We start from the raw sequence: 21,065 nt of genomic DNA, 5'->3' as shown, positions 1-21,065 counted from the left end.
CCCAGGACCCTGGCCGGGATCATGACCTGAGCCGAAGGCAGAGGCCTCAACCCACTGAGCCACCCAGGCGCCCCAAAATTTTTTTGTATTTTTCCAATTTTAGTGGGAATTAATTGATGGACACCAATTTTTTTTTTTCAATGACTATAGCTTTATAGGATAGCTTGAAATCAGGAATTGTGATGCTTCCTGTTTTATTCTTCTTTCTCAAGATTTCTTTGGCTATTTGGGATCTTTTGTGATTTTAGGAGTGTTTTTTCTACTTCTGTACAAAAATGCCGTTGGAATTTTCACAGGGATTGAACTGATTGAAAAAGATGGCTTTTGGTAGTATTGACATTTTAACAATGTTAGTTCTTCCAATCCATGAACATGGAATATCTTTCCATTTATTTGTGTCTTCTTCAATTTCTTTCACTGATGACTTAATAGTTTTCAGAGATCTTTCACTTAGTTAAGTTTATCCTCAAGTATTTCATTTTTCTCCCCCAAGATTGATTTATTTGAGAGAGAAAGAGAGAATGTGTGTGCACAAGGAGGAGGAGCAGAGGGAGACGGAGGGAAAGAATCCTAAGCAGACTTCCCCTGAGCATAGGACCAGAGGCAGGGCTGTATCTCAGAACCCTGAGATTATGACCTGAGCTGAAACTAAGAGTCGGATGCTTAACTGACTGAGCCACCCAGGTGCTCCATTATTGTTTTTGATGCTGTTGCAAATAGAATTGATTTCTTTATTTCTTTTTCAGATAATTCAGAGTTAAAATATTGTTAATCCTTACAACAACTGTTAGGTAGATTATCTTATAAGCATTTTAGAAGAGAGGTGATTACAGAGAAAAGGAGTAACAGATCTAGTTGGGAAGCCACTGAGAAAGGAACTGAACTCAGGTCTGTCTGACTCCAAAATCTCAGTTCCTGTCCTTCCATGGAGGGCAAGTTCTCCATCCTGAGAGGGTGCTTCAAGTAAATTATTAAAATAACTTTAGGTCAATTCTGTCTCTATAGATCTACCTATTCTGAACATTTTATATAAGTTCAGTAATACAGTTTGTGGCCTTTTATGTTTAGCTTCTTTCATTCAGTGTAATGTTTTCAAGGTTCACCCATGTTGTAAGTATATTAGTATTTCATTACTTTTTCTGGTTCAACAATAATTTATTGTATAGGTAGACCACATTTTGTTTATCCATTCATCAGTTGATGGGCTCTTGGGTTGCTTCCACTTTTGCTGCTATGAACATTTGTATACAAGTTTTTCTGTGGACACATGTTTTCATTTTTTGGGTGAAATGGAGTGAACTTGCTTGGTCAAAGGGTTTCATTACCTTCTATAAGCCTCAGATTGACCTTCAAAGTAGGAACTAACTACTTTTGCCTTGAGCAAACTAAAACTCAGGTGTATTTCACTTGCCCAAGGCTACACAGTGAGTAAATGGTGGAGCAGGGCTTGGAACCCAGGCCATCTAACTCAGATTCCATGCTTATCATGCCTCTGGGTCTCTGAACTTGTGTTTTACTAAAGAGGTAGTATAATCCATCAGCTACTGAGTCTCAAAAAACTGGGCCAGGCTCCTCTGTCCACAGGTAACCCAGCCAGGAATGGAATCTGAGGAGCCCAACCGAGGATTAGCTAAGTATCTTATTCATCTTGTGGGGTGACCAAGGATCTGGGGAACAAAGAGGAGGCCCAAGGTTAGGTCTTTTGAAGCATCCCCAAAGATTTAATCCATTTTTGTGATAGTTTCTCCTGGACGAGGCTGGCTTAAGAATAAAATAAACATGAGCTCCTGGAGGTAGTATGTGGCTAGAACATGGGCTCTGCAGGTCAACTGCCTGGGAGGGAGGAAGCCCCCATCACCTCTTTGTACCTGTGATCCCCATTAATGCCATACCCTGCTCTGAGGGCTAGTCAAGTACTGACTTATCAGGTTCCCCCAAAGAGTTTTGAGAATGGGGAGTAGGATAAGACATCCTAGTACAGGACTCCAGAGGTGCCTTGAGGAGTGAAACATGTCTGTGGCAGGAACCCAGTCCAGATCCTTGCTGGATACAGGGAGGAAGTGGAACCAAGAAGGGATACTCCAAAAGTTACTCCTGTAGGATCTGACCCTAGGGGCTGGGGAAAGAATTATGGGGCACTTAAATCCCTCACTGATACTCTCCATTTTGATATCGCATTTTGTTCCTTTTTGTTCTAACTAAATAATTGAGCACTGGGTGGTTCAAAGTCTGCAATTCTCACTCAGGACCATGGGTGTGTTTTGTTCGCTGCCGCACAAAACTCATTGCCTGGCACGTAGTAGGTAAGGCTGTCCCAGAAAATGCAAAAATCCCAGTTAAATTTGGATTTTAAACAAAATACGAATTATTTTATGTCCTGCTTGTTCATCTAAAATTCAAACTGAACTGCACTTCCTGTATTTTATCTGTTAAACCTGCCAAGCATAGTAGTAGGATCGCGAAGTGTTTGCAGAATTTGCCCTGGCTGTGCCCTAAACTTGTGGTGTGACCGTTTGGCCAGCGCTGCGACCCTCTCTGGGCCTCGCTTTCTCTGTCTGAAAAGGGGGGAGTTCGGACAGCGACCACAGTGCAGGGATCGCCAATGCAGCAAAGTGCTGGGTGAACTGCCAAAGAGCAGAGAAGGAGCTCTGGTGGAGCATACATCTCCGGACTGGGCACCGCGCACGACTCCCAACAGCAAGGCGGGGAAAGCCCCGATCCCGCCCCTGAGTCGCTGGGGCCGGCACGAGGCTGTCGCCATGGATACACTGGTAGCCTGGAGAGCCCCTCCCCCACAAGGCCACGCATTTCCGCTGCGTTGGAGCCTTCTGATTGGACGGCCTCCTGGACGCTACCACCGGCCCTGAGCCCGCTAAGGGGTGGGGGCAGGGTGTTGTCCTCGTGGGACCTGTGCCCTGAAGACCTGTGCTTGTGGCCTCTCTCTCTAGGGAGGATGGGTTTTCTGCCTCACAGGGAGAAAAAGACCGAGGCTCAGGTCGGAAGAGAGTCCACTGCTACTCCTACTAGAGCTTATGTTCATTCCTCTCCCTGAGAAAGGAAGAGGGGGCGTAAAAGTCGGCAACGCCCCCTCCGGAGCCCATTCGGTCCCAAGATCTGGAGCACCGGAAGTGTTGGCGACGTGTCAGTGCGCCCTACTCTAAACCTTCCCTCCTAGGCCACCTTTCCTATTCAGCTGCGGGATTCCGGGGCCGCCTGGGCGCTGCACCCCGCCACTTCCGCATTGAACCGCCGCTTCAACCGAACTCCCAACCTCTGCGCGCGCTCTCTCTCGAGCCTGATGGTTGGGCCGGCGCCTGGGAGTAGCCACGCCCTTCCCCTCGCCTGGCAGCCAATGGACGGGCGTTTCCCGGCGGGGTGATGGGTAATTAATGAGGGTCGGGCGCTGATTGGCTGCAGGATCGTGGCCGGGGGCTGGGCGACGGGGTAGGTTGTTCCTGAGGTGGGAGGCGGCACCCGTGGCTGAGAAGGAGGCCTGAGAGCGACATGTCCCCGGCGGCTGAGGCAGAGCGGCTCGTGGCGCTGTCTTTCTGAGTCGGGGCGGCCTGGCGGCCGGCTGAGGACGAGGGTCGGCGGAGGCTGCCCTCGCTGTGGTGGCCGCCATGCTGGGGGGCCGGGCGGTTGAGGGAGCCGCCGTGGCGCTCCTGCGACTGCTACTGCTGCTGCTGCTGCCGGCGCTCCCGGGGCCGGGGCTCGGTGTGGTCGGCTCGGCAGGGGCCGGGCTCCCCGAGAGCGTCATTTGGGCCGTCAACGCGGGCGGCGAGGCGCATGTGGACGTGCACGGGATCCACTTCCGCAAGGACCCTTTGGAAGGCCGGGTGGGCCGAGGTGAGAGCCCCTCAGCCGAGCCGTGGGATCAGGGCCTGCCGTGCTGGGCGCAGCCGGCTGAGGGCTGCGGGCCCTGAGCTCCTTCCTCGACCCTGGGGCCACGTCTCTGGAGCCAAGTCTCTCTGCAGTTTGCTCAGGGACCCGGTCCGAGCTCAAAGCCTGGCGCTGACTCGAAGCTGCGAAGAACGATTGAGGCAGAGTTGGCGAGAAGTTATATTTGGACCTCACATCCTGCATTTTCTTAACCCCTCACTTCCACCCTATCTGGGAAAGTAAAGTCGAGGGCGGCCTCCTGCTACCTCGAGGCCTCACGGGTTGTCGGTTATCGGAGTCCCAGGCTGGGATGGTTTTGCTCTCCTATCAAGACGGTTCCTGGTAGATTCCTGCCATCCCAGAAACCAGCCACTTTCCTTACCCCTTCTGCAGGAGCGGGGCTTGATCCTTAGCCTAGAAAGGAATCTTCGAAGAGGATGGGCCAGGAGAGTTTGATTGTAGTCTCCTCCGCGCCCCCCTCCCCTTTAGAGCTGGGAATCTGTGTGCTTAAAGGTGGAAGTTGAGGCCCCTCAGAGGGTGGTTTATATTGAAGCCATCCTGCACGTGAGGCTGATTAAGTGTGTCAACCAGTCCGCCAGTGTAAGATCTTGAGTATTTTGTCCCACAGTGTGTAGATCCTGTCCTGAGCGGCCTTGAAAGGTAGGATTTCAGTATATGGGAAAAATGATTTTGACTCAACTGAGGAGCAACAGCAGTTTTTAGAGAGCTGCGCAGTTCTCAAAGCTAGTATAAGAATAGCCGGTGGAGCTGGTTAAAAATGCAAATTCTGGGCCTGATAGATTAAACCCACGTTTCTGCACCAGGAGCTTTTGATGTTGGTCATCCCCAGACCAGACTTTGGGAAAAAATCTGCCCTAGACTCTGTATCTTCTGTAAATGGGATTGGACAACAGTTTAAGAGGGAAGCTCCTTGCTTCGTGTGTTGGAAGGAGATTTATGTTGTATGCTGGGTTCAGAGGCTGCCAGATTGGCAGTACGCCATCTCCAGAAAACCAAGAGACAGACTTTCTCTCATTCTTTCCACGATGCCCAGATTTGGCTCTTGCTTTTAGGAAAGGGTTTAACTTCGTTCTTCCAAGATAATTGCAGTGTCTTGGAGTTTGTTCTATTAGTGAGTTTATTGCTTCCATACATGTGAGAGTGTTGGGACACAGGGCTGTTTTCTGAAGTTCTATGTTTGTCTTGGAATTTAGTTAGCCCTGGCATGTAGGTCTCAGTAGCCTGGGTTCAGCTGAGTCAGGGCTCCAATCTTTAGCAAGCTGTAACAGCAGCCAAAGCCAGACTTCACAGAAGCAGGAGGTCATTACTATCTCCATTCTGGACCCTTCCTCTTTCTTCATGGGTGTGGGCAGGGAGGAAGGAGCCCTTGAGGAAACTCGAGACCGTTTGTGGACTTTGCCTCTTGAGATAGCAGTGGTGAGGACAGCGTGCAGATGGTTTCTTTCACTTAACAGATACCAGGCTTCACGTAGGTTACATTATCCTGTTAGGTTTATTGTGTGGAGGAAAAAGCTGAGAATACAGGTTTAGTTCCCAGCTTCTCTTATTCGGAAATCCTGGTTTTAATTTGCTGGTGTAGGTGATTTTGGGGGTGGGAAGGGGGATGTGCTGTTGCTGGTCAGCATTCAGTGAGGCTAGGCTCTACATTCTTGAGGTTATTGGTTCATGGTTGCACTCTTTGGAGTTTATTGTAGCAGGTAAAATTACACGAGACCTACCCAAGCCCATGTGTACCGGAGCCCTATCTTGGACCCCGGCCTTTGGGGCACTCTATAAACAGAGAGGTCCCTTGCTCCACTCCATCAGAGTATGGCAAACGTGGACCGTGAATTGTAGCAGTAGGAAAGGATAGACAAGGAGTAGAGGCTCGTCGTCAGCTGCAGCTTGGACCAGCCTATTGCAAGGTTGTGCTTACTGGGTTCCTGAGAGTAATTTTTGGTGGCCTTAGATCTGGGCCTGAAATGTGATTCAGCTTTCACTCTCAGGAGGCAGCTCTCTAATTTGTTTCTGTGCTAAGGAGTTGGCACCACCAAGGAAGGGTAGCTGTTCACTCTGCCTTCCCTTCTCTGGCACTGGTTAGGAGGGGTGTGCCACGTTCTTGGAGACCCTTGCTTCATGCGGCTTTTTACACTGGTTGCAGGAGGGACTGCTGTTTTATTTCCTTTACCACATGCCTGTGGTATTGCTTCTAGCGTGCTGAAGAAAGTTCATTTTATGTTGACTGAATTCAGGTATTTGTTGCCAAGTTAATCCAGATAAGGGTTTGGCCTGCTTTTGAACTTGGTGTTTCTCTGTAGTGTCTTTGTAGTTCAGCATTCTTGTAACTGTGAGTGGCCTAGGGCACCTAGTGGCTTTTGCTTTCATAGACACTCCATAATATTTATTCAATTTCATTCTGCCTTGAGGATAGCTAGTGCTCATCGGAGATACTTATAGCCTGGGAAAGGCTTTTTCAACTTGTGTGCTTCACCAGATGGGAGTACCACTATGCTTCGGCAGTGCTCAACTTGGGTTTTTTGGCATGCTGAACGTTCTAGGTTCTTTTCAACTTGCTCATTCTGGGTTCCTCCTGAGTGAGGAGGAAAAGACTTCATTATTTGGCCTGAGAGCATAGAACTTGGCTTGGTTTTAGGAGAGGCTGTTTCCTCTTCATAGAAAGATACCTGCTGGTCATTTGTATGACCTTGAAAAACATGATTTACCTCTGTGGGCTTTGTTTTCTTTTTTTAGTATAACTTACCATTGTTTTAGAAGTCAGTGGCCCCCATCTGAAAACTGTCCTTTGGGTTAAAGTGTCTCTTTTCTGTGCTTGATGACCTTTTACATGAAGTTACAGCTAGGGGACATCATAGTTCCAGAGGAGTAAAAGGGTGGCTTAGAGCATGAGCCCAACAGATTACTAATTCAGCAAGCCTAAGGAAGACCCTTTGCTGGGCAACCTTCCTTTTGGCTGGGGAGGGATCTGGCTTTGGGGAGAATGGAACTTAAAAGTGGATGAGAGAGTCACTGCTCCTTCTGATTTGCTCAAGGCTTGGGATTTGTTTAGAATTCTCTCCCTATACTGTCACCTAAGAGGCAGGCTTCATCTGCAGTGCCCTCCAAGTAGCAGAATTTCATAGGTAGAGAATTCAGATTGGTGGTATGCCCCATTTTACAGGTGATAAAAGACCTGGAGAAAATAATTTTGTTCCAGATCACATCATAGGCGGCAGAGCCAGAATTCAGATCCAGGCCTGTCTTACAGGAAAACAGGCTGAATTTTTCACGCAGCCTGGCTCCTCCATTGTCCTGAACTAAGCAGGAGCAGACAAAATGTAGGCCCTTTGGCCTCCTTCCTTTCTGGTTAACTGGCTGAATTCTATTGGGCCAGTTTCAGCAGTATGGTGATTATGTACACTTCACTGTATTTTAGAGAAATCTGTTTAGCTGTGAATACATAAAGTCTAAGGAAGAAAGAAAAATGTCCTTTTTGCCGCTGTGTCTCTTGGGACTTAGGCAAATGCAACTTTACATGTGGCAGATCTCCTGGGAAAGCGACTTGGGTTTTAAAGGGAAAATATTTAAAGGTAATTCCATGATTGTTAAGTAGTTTTTACTCACATGGCTGAGTTTTCTTAGTTGTGAGACTAAGGCTGTTACAGATTACATTACTGTCAGTTTTTCACTTTTTCCACTCGGCAGGAAAAAAAAAGAAGATTCCCCACACATGCACAACATTTTGTTTGTATCTAAAAAACAAATCTGGTTAATGTTCAAATTTGTAGAAATCATGGTTCTCATGGAAGAAGGAAATTCTTAGAACTCAAGTGGAAGAGAAATAGCAGTTTTTTAATCTTTATGGGTTTGTGCCCTTGTGTAATGGTTTGAGCCTGGGAAAGAGCTGAGGCATGTTGGCAGTGCATTCTTTGTAGTGCTTCTTAGCACCCTTCTTTGATTTCTTGAGAAGAAGTAAGAAGGAAAAAGTCTGAAGACAAAAGTGCAAGGAGTTTCCTGTTGCATTGTCTCATCAGGTCCATCTGATGTCATGGCTAACTGTTCACTTACAGGAACTAACAGTTATGTTTATTTTTTTGAGGGCTTGACCTTAGTCACTGGCTCTTTTAGTTACTCTTTTACCTCCCTTGGAGATAAAAGATCCCCTTGGAGTTTTGGTGGTTCAGAAAATAAAGCTCCAGGGATGACTGCTCGTGGACATCTCCCAAAGGATCTAGGTGCCAAATGTCTTCAGAGTCCCTGTGTGAGACTGGAAGGTGGTCTTGAAATCTTAATTCCAGGCTGGAGGAGAGACTGAGCCTGTACCAAAATCACTGCAAAGTCTGTAGTTGGAAAGTAGATTTATGGAGCACTGGAAAGCCTCATTGTGCTTACATGATAAAGGAATCAGAGAAGCTACTTTTGGAAGGAGGAAACATAACTGTTCATCTCTGGGGCTGGAGTATGGTTGGTGTCTTATGTTTGAGGAAAGACCCCAGTCTACTTTGTTACGGGGCGGGAGATTGACCCAGGGTATGTAACTTTTTACCTTTTTTTTTTTTTTTTTCTTTTAGTGTAAACTCTATCCCCAAAATGGGGCTTGAATATTCATGACTCTGAGATCAAGAGCTGCATGCTCTACCAGCTGCGCCACCCAGGCATTTTTTTTTACTTTTACCCTGCAATAAGCCTTGTCAGTCTCTGAAATGGGAAAGGTGGCTCCCCAAGGACTTCGGCATCTTAGGCCAAAGGTGCCATTGGACCTTGGCAGATTTTTTTCTTGCTAGGCTGGCTCTAGCCCTGTGCAGAGAATAGCGTGGCTTCACTGGTCCGCAGGTACCTCCTTTGTTGTTGTTTGTTCGTTCAGCAAATCATACTGGTTCCTGCTTATGTGCCAGCCACCTTGTTAGGTGCTGGGGACACAATAGGAACTTTTTTCCTTCAAAAGTTTTAACTTAAACCAAAGGTTTAACTGGAGGGATGTGCAAGAGAGAATAGGTGACATTGAGTATTTTTGAGTTTGTGAGAAGTTAGGTACTTACACGTAAAGGAAATTAACATCACACCCTTCTTTTTATGAGCATGTTTTTCTTTACCAGCCTTGGAACTCTGTGAATGAAAATTATAAAAAGCGGCTAACCTTGTATCTTACTTACAGTAAAAACAATGCAGAAATGACTTTCCTAACATAAACTGTTGTAGACTCTTGCGCTTCTCTGAATTGAAAAAAAACAAACAAACCATTTTTTGAACTTAATCGTCTTGCAGAGTTCTTGGCCATCCCCCCTGTTTTATGAGGTTTCTCTGAAGCTCCTGTTTTCAGGGAGTCAGGAGCTGTAGCTATCGCCTGTAGTTTTCCTGTCACTCTGTGCAGTTGAGGAAAGTCATTTTAATAGGTTTTTTAAAAGTTCTGCTCTGAGGGTTAGGGAGCTGTTGGGATTATTAGTGTTTGGTTTCTTTCACTTTATTCTTCCTTGGTAGTGGCTCTCTGATTCTTGCCTTTGTGTCCGGTCTCTTTAGAGCTAGGCAGAGAAGGGGTGGTCCTTTACCCTGGGAGGGTTACTAGCATTGCCCTGGGAATGGCAGTTCTGGGGTCTCTGCTCTTTTTGTGTGCCTTGCCTCTGATGTGGTCTCTCTTTGTTTTTTGTCCCCAGCCTCTGACTATGGTATGAAACTGCCAATCCTGCGTTCCAACCCGGAGGACCAGATCCTGTATCAAACAGAGCGGTACAATGAGGAGACTTTTGGCTATGAAGTGCCCGTTAAAGAAGAGGGGGACTACGTGCTGGTGTTGAAATTTGCTGAGGTCTACTTTGCACAGTCCCAGCAGAAGGTGAGGCCTGGTCAGTGGGACATTGCCACTCTTGGATAGTCCCCTGCTATGGGCCAGAGAATGTAAGAGCCTCCCCAGAAGGCAGGAACAGGTGAGCTTTGAGGAAAAGCTGGATTCCTTCTGCCCCTAGAGAAGCAATGTCCCATAGCTCACAAGGCTGCATCTGCCCTGGGGGTTGGTTACAGAGGCAATGCCAGAATCTTACTATTTTTGGCAATTTTTTTTTTTTAAAGATTTTATTTATTTATTTGACAGACAGAGATCACAAGTAGGCAGAGAGGCAGGCAGAGAGAGAGGGGGAAGCAGGCTCCCTGCTGAGCAGAGAGCCCGATGCGGGGCTTGATCCCAGGACCCTGGGATCATGACCTGAGCCGAAAGCAGAGGCTTTAACCCACTGAGCCACCCAGGCGCCCCCTATTTTTGGCAATTAACCGATCCCGATTGTCCTTCTCGATTGTTAGCGCCTTCTTGATTTTAGCCTAATTTTTTTCCTGTCTCTTCTTGTGAATTTCCTTCTGTTCATGTCGAGCTTTTTTTTATATTCTTCGTTCCCTAAGGCCAGTATGAGATCTGGACAGTGAAAGAACATGGCTTTGATTTAGCTCATGTAAAGAAATCTGTACCCTTGACTGTGTCCAGCTCTGTCATTTAAAAAATTATTTCTGAACTTGAAGCCCGGGCAGGTATATGATGTCCAGCTGCTAAAGGGGTATGAAGCTAATGGTTTTGACATTGTCTCTCTTTTTTTTTAATCATGGGAGGTATTTGATGTGCGATTGAATGGCCATGTCGTGGTGAAGGACTTGGATATCTTTGATCGTGTTGGGCACAGCACAGCTCATGATGAAATCATCCCTATGAGCATCAGAAAGGGGAAGCTGAGTGTGCAAGGGGAGGTGTCCACCTTCACAGGGAAACTTTACATCGAGTTTGTTAAGGTAATGTCTTCCCTCTGCCCTCTGGCTGAGTAAATGTTTAAAAGGAATGGGTGCAGGGGAATGTTTATTGCCGTGTGGTGCTGACCATAGTTTCCCGTTTCCTAGGGGTACTATGATAATCCGAAAGTTTGTGCACTCTACATCATGGCTGGGACAGTGGATGGTAAGTGGCATTTTAACCTTTAACCTTCTTTTTCCCTTGGGGTGAAGGATATAGTTGAGGAAACCCTTGGGGAAATAATTTAGCTGATCACTCTTGAGAGAACACTTAAAGCCAAACTGTGGGGAGTTTGGATGGGGATGAAGTGCAGCGTGGTGCTGGCCATAAGCTTTGGAGTAAGCTCTGTTGTTTAAATTTTGCTGTTCCCACTTAATCAGGTCTTTGGTTTTGGACAAATTCCTTTAACTTCACTGTAAATTTGGCCTAATAATGGTACCTATTAGTGTGCACTGACCCTTGTAGTCTTCTGGAATTGCCTAAAACTTGTCCTTAGTCTCTTTCTTTGACCTCTATTTCCTGGGGGGCAAAAAGGGAAAAGGAGGTGTCCTTTTGCGTCTTGGTATGCTCTGAGAGTCCAGAATTGCTGGACTGCACTAGACAGGAGTTCAATTACCAATGTCTTCTGGTCCTTGGGACCAAGCCTTAGGGTGTATCGCTTTCTCAGCGTTGTGATGATCCTGCCCGCCAGCTTCTCAGGCTGGTTTTTTGCAGGGAAAGCTTGTGTCTTAGTGACTTTTCTCCTCCATTCCGCCTCTGTACGTTTTCCCAGCTCTTCCTGAATGCACCAGGGAGCTCATCCTGTTGTCTTGATGTGTCCCCAGATGCGGCATTCTGACATCTAGGCAGATGTCCTGCCACAAAGACAGATTTGTAGCTTGAGTCCCTGAGGAGGAGGCAGAGCAGAGGGGTAGTGTGTGCTCACAACCCAAGGCTTTGTGGCTCAGCCTTTCCTCAGTTGCTGGGTGGATCAGAAAGGGAATGTGGGATTGTGGAGGTTGCAGGAGGGATTTGAAAAGGTTAAGTTTTGGGTGTCGGGTCATTGTCTCTGTTCAGTCTGATTCTCCCGTGGTTCTGAAAATATAGGACAGGAAGGGGAGATAGCGAGCCTCCCTGGGCATAGGGCTTTTACTGTGCTTTAGTTAAATCTAAAGAAGAGTACTGTTTGCAGCAATCTGCTATTCTCTCTAGGCCAGCAGCTATTTCTGCTACTTCTCTTTTTTCCTGTGGACCCCGCTTAGGTCACATCATCTCTTTATTGTGGCTCATTTATGGCTCTTAAAGGTCTCACTTAAATGCTGTGGGTCTTACCTAACAGGTGTCTGTTTTCTTGTGTCAGATGTACCAAAGCTGCAGCCTCATCCAGGACTGGAGAAGAAAGAGGAGGAAGAGGAAGAAGAAGAATACGATGAAGGGTCTAATCTCAAAAGACAGACCAATAAGAACCGGGTGCAGTCAGGCCCCCGCACGCCCAACCCCTATGCCTCAGACAACAGCAGCCTCATGTTTCCCATCCTGGTGGCCTTCGGAGTCTTCATTCCAACCCTTTTCTGCCTCTGCCGGTTGTGAGAACAAATTCCATCCTGAACTGGGTGGAGGGGTGAGGGAAAGAAACCAAACATACTGGTTTTGGTTTCTGTATTTTTTCACAGTGATTAACAAAACAAACAAAAAACACATACAAAAATTAAAGGAGAAAAAAAGAGGCAGAGTGGGTAGAGAGCAGCCCTCATCCACCACTGGTCCCAGCCCTGCTTCAGTCCTTGTGCTCTCTTTGTGGCTGGCCCCAGCCGTCTCTTTCCTCTCCAGGGTACTTAGGGTAAAGTGGATCCTACACGTTCAAGGATCCTAGTCTGCACACCTAGTGGAAAGGACTCTGAACCCAGAGCAGACACGGTTCCTTTTTTTTTTTTTTTTTTTTAGATTAGAAATTAACAGCAGGGAAATGTCATCTTATTACCTGAGAAGACCAGCACTGGGAGTTGGGTATGTTCTGAAGTGATGTCTAGATAAGTTTTCAGATGTCCTGGGATTGAAAGTGTGTGTGCTTTCTGTACGTGTGAAGGTGTATAATTTGTATGATAAAGACGAAAACAGAGGGGGATTAAAGAAAACAAGAAAGAAAAGTAGATACTCCCTTACTTGGAAGCCTTTCTGGTTTCAGCCCAATGATGGTTCCACCTTCAGTGTTTGCGCTTTGTCATTGCCTGTCTCCCTCACATGTGCCAGTTAGAGGACTGTCTGGTATCCAAGACGATTAGTTTATGTCAGGTCCTCAAGTTGCCTCTGACTTGTTACCACAACAAATCATTTTGATTTCAGTGCCTGTTGGGGACTTGATTTCCTCTCATTTTTCACCCCCTTAATCTGGCTCATTTGAAATCTCTCTCAGTCATCCCACTAAGTTAATGCCAAGAAGGGAAGGAGACATGGGGATCTGAGGTTCCCTTTGCTTGAATGTCTTATCCTCTACCGTCTCACCTTGTTGGTACCTCCCTCCCTGGATCTCTGAGCCAGCAGCCAGGAGGACCTGACCCAGCAGTTCTTTTACTGGCCCCTCTGTAGGGTCTTGCTGCCAGGGGACAGGGATGCTTTCCAGCCTGCAGCAACAGAACACTTGACCTTAAAAGTCTTTTCTGGTCTCTGGATTAGAAAAGGCTTACGTTAGCATAACTTAAGAGCCACCTCAGAGACTTGAACCCTACTAAGTGACTGACCACTGTTCAGAGTGTCTAGTACCTGATGTACATTTATTCCCATCTTGTGTCTGTGGCACAAGTCAACCAGTTTTGATTCATGCCCAGGGCTGTCCCACAGAACTAGACCGATTGTCTGTATCTGGCTCAGGGGCGCCTCTCACTGATCTTAATAGTATACCCCTGTGCCCTTTCATCTCCCTATCCAAGTTACATTTGGGTTCTTGGTGTGACAGGGCTGAAGTTCTGCCCATAGTCCGCCATAGTCCTGGCAGCTTTGAAGCCAACCTTAGCATCTAAGCATCTATCTTAAATTCCCTGGAAAAACTTCTGCAGGAAATGAAGCTTCCCTGTTCCCTTCCTTTCTGGTTGCTGTTACCCTTTTTCCAGTTAGGCAGCAATGAGGGAGGACCCAGACAAGCTACAAGGAATTCTGTGAATGGAAGGCAGCAGGATTAGCTTCTGCTTGGGCTCGAGCAGCATAGAATCTCAAGACAAGGCTCATTGCTTTAGAATGTGTTTAATTTTGTCTTTTTTTTTTTCTTCAGTGTTTTTAAAGAGCTCCATATATTTGAACTATTCGTCATGTGACAAATTAAGTAGCCTTTGGGCTCATGTTCTGGGTTTTGACTCTTGATGAGTTACTCTGGGCCAGCATTTAGTCCTTAGAGTTGGAGCCCTTTATTTTAGCTGTGACTTAGGCCTCAGCAGTAGGGTATTGAGTCAGGCATCTGGATGGCTATGGCCTGAGGCTGTGCTAAGGGAACGCTTCTGGAGTGTTTCACAAAGCTCCCTGCTTTAAAGGATGACATCTGTGGCCTTGGTCCTGGGGACACCCTGCCTGGGGCAGTGGACATCCTGACGATTAATTGGGCTCCCAACAGTGGCATCGGTTTCTCTTCCATCAGAACTCCCCACAGCTGTAGGCCACTGCCAGTGGAGTAGACGAGCTGGGGAAGGAGGGCGGGCTGCCTCCATTTTGCCTTGTTTGTTAGTTTGCCTGGGTCTCTGAGGAAGGAGGGGTCCCGCCTCCTCACCTCATCCCATTCCTTCAGTGACTCAGAGTCTCAGAAGGAAACTCTGGCTCCTGGGGCCATTTCCTAATGGTACTGTAAGCCAAGCAGCTTTGCTTCCAAGCCCACCCCTGTTTCCAAGCCCACTCCTTTCCCCTGAGCTCAGGGACAGGGATGGGCATTTTCCTCTACTTGTGTCCGAAAGGAAGGAACATCTCTCTATGGCTCACAAAAATGAAAGGAGAAGTGAGGAAACAGGAAGAAGTATGGTGGGGGCTGGGGTAGAGTCCCCTGGAGCCAAGCCCACCCAGCTAACAGAGCTGCCCAGGGCCAGTCACAACTGGCCCATGATGCTGAACTTGAAAGCTTTTTTTTTGTTTTTGTTTTTTTTGTTTTGTTTTTGGCTCCTCCAAGATGATATAGGTACATGAAGTTTAGGTTAAAGGGGTGGGGTGGGGCACTCTTTATTTTTATTTTTGTATTGTGTGTGTCACGAATTACTCTGTTCATCATTTGCTTTTTGCACTGTTTGTTCCCCTGCCTATATTTTGAGCTAGTGCTAGGACCAGGCGGCTATGCTGTAGGGAGTCTATCTAGGGTCGGGGAGGTGATGAGGGATGCCATGTAAGCCTGGAGAAAGGGAGATCTGGGCTCTTCTCCTGGATCCATGCTCTCCTAGGTTTTTAGATTTCCCGGACCCCAGCTAGCCAAAGCCAAGAGCAGATGCCAAGATGAAGCTCCTTTTTCAGTTCAGTTTCTGGGTGGACTACACAAAGATGTCTTCTGGGGATGGGCTGAGAGTGTGAGCCTAGTTCTGATTTGGGTCAGGGGCCAGCTGGCCATTTTGGGTTTTACTCATGCTGGCTGAAACGTTGTGCCAGGAAATAATCTGTGGGACACATGTCCTCCAAACCAGATCCATTTTCCCATAAAGTCTCCGCTATGGAGGAGAAGCTGCTCAGTGGATATCTTGAATTCTGGTGACTTGAAAGATGGTTATCTTCAAGTGTCAGCGGTGTCAGACTCCCAGGGGGGCCATAGGGCCTGCAGGGCCACTGGCTGGTTTTGAGAGTGTGACCTTGTTCTCTTTTTCCCCGCTGTTTGCGTAAGAGATACTGGCCTGAAATTGGGGGATCGCATTAGAGGTCAATTAAGCTTTGAAGAGATAAGGTGAAGTTTAAGTTTACCTCCCCCTTTCTGTGCCTGGAAACTGTTTAATCCAGTTTCAGAATTGTGTTTTGACTTCTTTATCATTTTGGAGAAGCTTCTGTTTTAAGGAATTTCTCTTCCTTCTTATCCTGCCTCTGCTTTCTCCTGAGAAGGCCTGGCCATGGCTTCTAGAATCTCAGTTGAACTCCAGAAAACAACAGCAGTATTTTCCCTTTCCTAGCAGATAGACTCCTTTGTCTAGAAATTGGCTCACCTTGGGAAGTCCAGGGAAAGAGTCCACAAGTTCTCTACCCTCCCTGGAGATTGGGGCAGGACCCACCCCGGTCAGCACAGTGCCTTTTCCTCTCCTGCTCTGAGCCAGGGTGGGCATTCCCTCTAGATTCAGGTCTGGGCAGGGGTCTTACAGTCCCTGCTGTGGGGCTGCTTCCCCATCCCTCCCCCCTTACTCTTTGCTGGCTGGCTCTGACCTAATTCAAGTGTCTTCTTGCCTCGAGGAGCCTTAATGGCATCAAGTGGCAACATGTAATATTGTCCTCCATGTCTCTCCAAAGGACCTAGGAGAGCAGGTGAGCTTTCCAAAGTGAGAGACTAACAGATGCTCCTGTTCAAAAAGAGGGAAGGAGGAGATGCTTTGGGCCTCCTCCTGCTGTGGCCCTAGGGAAGGAGCCTGGGGTAAGGCTAAGTGGTAGTGCAGAAGCAGAATCAAACACCTGGGATGTGTTCAGAACTCTTAGAAGAAGTCTGCTTCTCTTCTATGGAAAGATCTAATTAGGGTTCAGAGAGCTCTAAGAAAATTGCAAAGAAGCCTTAATGTTCATGCTTCAGAGAGATCAGAGTAATTTTTCCCTATCCGTCCGAGCTCGGACTCTTTCTGTATTTAGACCTCTCCTGGGGCAAGAGGGCTAGATTTCCTCATTTTATTAGGAGACCAGATTGGCATCAGTGGGTCAGCTGCCCAGCTAGGGCGGGTTTCTTTGTACATGGGTGGCTTGCTGCCGATCTAGTTTGTCCTTCCCCAGCTGCCTTTTGGCTCGCCTGCCTTTGGTTGCCAAATCATTTTGATAAGAGCAGATGATTTGGGGACTGGCTGGGTTGGCAGGAAAAGAGCAGAATGGATCTCTTGGGACAGTCCACCCCCCCTCACCCCCCTGCCCCCCAGGAGTATAAAAACAAGGAGCCAGGATTGTGCTGGTAGCCGGGGAAACAGTAGTCCTGTTCGAGTTGGCAGGGAGGGCCCTGGCACCTCAAACATCCAGGCAGGCTTGTGAGATGGGGGCACATAGCACCAGGAGAAGCCGAACTTCATTCTCACCTCTATTTTGAGCTTCAGTGCGTTATTTCAGTATGAGGGAAAACAACAACAAACTGAAGTGTGCTTTCCGTCCTTTTAAAGGACAACTGTCGGGAAAGGAGAGCTGAGTTGCCAGGTGGGAGGGGAGAATTGGCAGGGAGATCTTCACGGCAAACCAGGAATGAGGCATTTTTGACTCTTCTCTTCCCTGGTGTGTCATGATCCAGGGAATGAAAAGAAATTTGACCCTGGATTAGTCCCCTCCTTGGATTTTCCTTCTACCATGTTCTCACGCACTAGGACCAGCTGCCCATTCTGAGCTCAGAGCAGCCTCTTCAACGATTACTGACCTAACCTGACTTGTCAGGAAACCCATCCCGCCCCTCCAGATCGGGCCTGGCTGCTCTATTCTGTACCAAGTACTGGAGAATAGTGTCAAGTTCTTAGTAGCCCTGGTAGCTCCTAGATTCCCATCTTCTCCCTGCGGAGGTCAAACCAACCCTTCATCTGTAGCCACAACATGCATTTGCAGCAGCACAGTGAGATGTGACTGAGGGGCTTTGAACCTGGCTGGCCCGGGAAAGCAGTAGGGGTGGATAGAGCTGTCTTTCCTTCTGGGCTTTCTCCAATGTCCCTACCCTTTACATGCCCCACCCTACTCCCACCAAAAAGTAAAAAAAATCAGGATGTTTTTCACTGTCCATTGCTTTGTGTTTTAATAAACAATTTGCAGTGACACTGTTGAGATTGAGTTTGAACTTGATTGCAGAGAGATGAAGTGATGGGGTGGGAAAGGGGAAACCAAGGGGGCTCACTTGGCTGCAAAGGGCTCTCCTGTGACAAGTCTAAGGGCTTTTGCCCATTTCAGCCGGGATGTTTGGTTAAGGGAATGAAGTTCTGTAAAACTGCCTGGCCATTTCAGCCAGCAGTGCATTCAGGGAAAAATAAACAGTTGTTTTGTTTTCCACTTCACCGCTACACCAGGACATGACTGTCTCCGTCCCAGTGCACATTTTCCCCTCAGCTTCCGTGACAGCCTGTGGACAGATCAAGCCCTGGGACAGGTTTCTCTCACTCTCTCTCTCTCTCTTTTTTTTTTTTTTTTTTTTGAGGGAGTGAGAGCATATGCTTTGGGGTTGGAGTGGGGAGTGAACAGGGGGAGAGGGAGAGAATCTTGAGCAGGCTTGGCGTGGGCTCAACACAGGGTTCAGTCTCACAACCTTGAGATCATATCCTGAGCCAACATCAAGAGTCAGATACTTAACCAACTGAGCTACCCACGTACCCTAACTGCATGTGCTTTTTCTAGTGTGTTGTCAGTGTTGAGTGTTGAGTATACATTGGGAAGGGGCAGAAGGACCAAAGGATGTTTTTCCTGTAATTTACCCACCTCGTTTTACAGCTGAGGAACATGAAACTTAAAAAATTAAGTAATTTTCCACAGGCTAGTTAGTAAACAGTCAAGGCAGGCTTCAAACTCTGCCTCTGTTCTTTCTAAGGCTGTAAGGATAATTGTAGATATCCCTTATGGGATATGAAATGGACGGGGCACAATGCCAAGCACTTACACAGATGTTAACGCCTGTTTAATCTTCAACACACCAGTTGGTATGATCCTTTCATGGGTGAAGTGACTTGCCCAAGGCCATACAGCTAGCAAAAGACAGAGCTGGGATTTTACACCCAGACTCTGGCTCCTGATCATTACTCACTACTCTCATTACCTCTGCTTACCCCACAATGCTATGCAACTGGCTCCAGGCTCTAGAATGTACCTGCTAAATTTCCCCAGCAGCTGTGGAGGCTGCTGCTATGAAGAGAGGGCGGGAAAGTTTGGCCTTAAAGGGCAGAATTCAAGAATTCTGAGGCTAGTGTTGGTGGAGTCTGTTCTCAGGGCCCAAATAAACCAGGAGGCCCATGGAGCTTCTTTCTTAGCTCGAGCCCACCCATAACTAGAGTTCTTTACTAATTCAGACCTAGCTGTTACTATTTCAGGCAGTTTTCCATGAGCTGCCAAAATGGGGGAAGAGACCTGAAGAAGCCTTGCTCTAGGGAGTTCCAGGAGGAAAACTGACAGAAGATCTTGGGCCAAGTGCTGGGGGGTTGGGTTAAACCACTCCTTGGGTCCAGATCTTAATCTCGCTAAGGAAATCAGGCTCCCGGTTGGCTGGAGTTGGTGTGGTGGACCTTTCTCCATTTTTAGTACCCCGCCCCCCTCCACCTTTTACAGAGGAAGAGAGATGAGTTTTCCCCACATTTACTGGAAATCTTGTTGCTTTTAGTGGTGAGGGGTCAAGGCGGAGAGGAGGTGGAGCAGGGAGGTTCTGGAGCAGGATTGCCTCTGCTCTCTAGCAACCCGAGATGCGAGGCACCTCACTGCAGGAATCGGGGCCCAAGAGCCATAGTTTTGTGTGTTGCTGCCCACGCGTATGTTAGTAAAAAAAAATAACCCCACTTGATTTTCCGCTTGGCCTTGTGCTCAGACTTGCTCTTCTCGGATTCTTGCTGTTGCCTCTGGAGTCCATGTGTCACTTTCTCAAACCCGGTCCCCAGCTCGTTTTTCCCCAGCTCTTTCCAGTCAGCATGCTCTCCCGTGCAGCTCCGTGTCTTCGTGCCCTCCACAGAGGGGTCCTGCAGAAGGGCCGCTGAAACAGGTTGGCAGAGTGACCGTTCATGAGACATACTTCCTGACACCAGTGTCGTGCTTTTCGTTGCGGTTTCTTGTCTCTTCACTACAGCCCTCGGGGAGATGTGTGACTGGCTCCACTTGCAAAGGAGGGGAAAGGAAGGCTCAGAGGGGATGGATGACCCAGGCGAAGTCCCACAGCTGGGCAGTGGCCGAGTGAGGACTGACTGGGACTGTCGAACTTCTCGCCGCCACGGGCTGTCCTTTAAGAATTGTTTGAAGGGGGGCACCTGGGTGGCTCAGTGGGTTAAAGCCTCTTCCTTCAGCTCAGGTCACAATCCCAGGGTCCTGGGATCGAGCCCCACGTCGGGCTCTCTGCTCCGCAGGGAACCTGCTTTCTCCCCTCTCTCTGCCTGCTTGTGATTTCCCTCTCTATCAAATAAAATCTTTAAAAAAAAAAAAAAAAAAGAATTGTTTGAAGGAAGGTAACTAATGATGCTGGGTGATGGTTACATGGAGGTTTATCGTATCATTCCTTCTCTGGAAAAGAAAGTAACCCTTTAAGACTTACTGATACAGGAAATTCATAAACATATATTTTTTAAAGTTTCATGCAAAATGTGAAAACTCCATCATTCTCATATCTACCTGTCTAATCCCTAGAGGATAATACAGGTGACAGTCCAATGTGTATATTTCCTTTTATATGTATTTTTTCTATATGTCCATATGCACATATTTTCACATATTATGCACATTTACAAGTGTTTCTTCAGACTCCATTAGGGAATTACTGGGTTTAAACAGTACATGCATTTACAAATTTGAAAGTACTACCCTTCACGAGGCTCCATGAATTTTTACTCACCAATCTTGCACTGTATGACTTGGGAATAGGCCAGATATCCTTTTTGGAAACAGGTGGTTATAAATAATAAATTAATGCTTTGTAAAAACAACCCTTAGCTAGGGAGAGTGGTGACTAGGATACTAGGAAAATACCAGCTCTCAGTCCCAGACCACAAGGCCAGCCTGCAGCCTCAGCCTAACCCACTGACTCGAGGCATGGCACCTTTAGGAGGCAGTAGGAAGGAGGACTGAATTTCCCTGTCTTGCCAGAAAAAAGCCCTTTGATGTCTTGCTTACCTTGGCTGCACCAGCTCCAGGCCGCACCTGCCTGGTCTGATCTGAGGCAGACTGCCTGGTTACCCTGGGGCTGCCCTGGAAAACAGCCCCTGTCACACTTCTTACAGTGAGGAAGATAGCCAGCTGAAGGAGAGGGACTTGCAGAGCTGCGGTGAAAGGAAGGCCATTCTTTCCACTCCAGTCTTCACCTGTCTAGCCCAGGGAAACCTTGGGGTTACTATTTAATGCAGTAGGTCTCGGTTGTCCTCTCTCCCCCAAATACAGCTTTAGTTTATGTACTTCCCAAAATTTTGTTAAAAGAGCCTTTTGATAGACCGCAGGAAGATTTGGTGAAGAGAAGCAGAGGTAGATTGGAGTTTATAGCCCTTGTTTTTCCTGCTCCTTCTGTATATGTATAATATATAAAATACATAACACTATATTATTATATATATTATATATTATATATAATACATGTACTATATTATATATGTATTATTTT

The 21,065-nt window shown here is 47.3% G+C and overlaps 1 protein-coding gene across 2 annotated transcripts; it reads left to right on the top strand.

Moving 5' to 3' along the window:
- The first annotated feature begins 2,910 nt into the window (after positions 1 to 2,910).
- Positions 2,911 to 17,550, top strand: MLEC (malectin). 2 transcript variants are annotated; one of them, XM_082699682.1, is made up of 5 exons: positions 2,911 to 3,846; positions 9,528 to 9,706; positions 10,468 to 10,644; positions 10,750 to 10,807; positions 11,982 to 17,550. In XM_082699682.1, the coding sequence occupies exons 1-5, from the start codon at positions 3,621 to 3,623 to the stop codon at positions 12,209 to 12,211; spliced, it is 870 nt and encodes a 289-aa protein (XP_082555808.1). In that variant the 5' UTR covers positions 2,911 to 3,620; the 3' UTR covers positions 12,212 to 17,550. The 2 variants fall into 2 exon arrangements, with proteins under 2 accessions (XP_082555808.1, XP_082555809.1); XM_082699683.1 differs by lacking the exons at positions 10,468 to 10,644; positions 10,750 to 10,807 and having other exon boundaries at positions 3,424 to 3,846.
- Positions 17,551 to 21,065: the final 3,515 nt, after the last annotated feature.

This window comes from Mustela nivalis (assembly GCF_964662115.1).
Source record: "Mustela nivalis genome assembly, chromosome: 14".
NCBI lineage: Eukaryota > Metazoa > Chordata > Mammalia > Carnivora > Mustelidae > Mustela > Mustela nivalis.
The sequence above is the reverse complement of the archived record's forward strand: the minus strand, read 5'-3'. Positions and strand labels throughout refer to the sequence as shown.

What these genes read in the sequence shown, in the direction of transcription:
- MLEC (XM_082699683.1), top strand. Translation starts at nt 3,621, where the DNA reads ATGCTGGGGGGCCGGGCGGTTGAGGGAGCCGCCGTGGCGCTCCTGCGA. An exon ending in GGAAGGCCGGGTGGGCCGAG is followed by an intron (nt 3,847 to 9,527) that starts GTGAGAGCCCCT and finishes TTTTGTCCCCAG; the next exon opens with CCTCTGACTATGGTATGAAA. An exon ending in TTGCACAGTCCCAGCAGAAG is followed by an intron (nt 9,707 to 11,981) that starts GTGAGGCCTGGT and finishes TTCTTGTGTCAG; the next exon opens with ATGTACCAAAGCTGCAGCCT.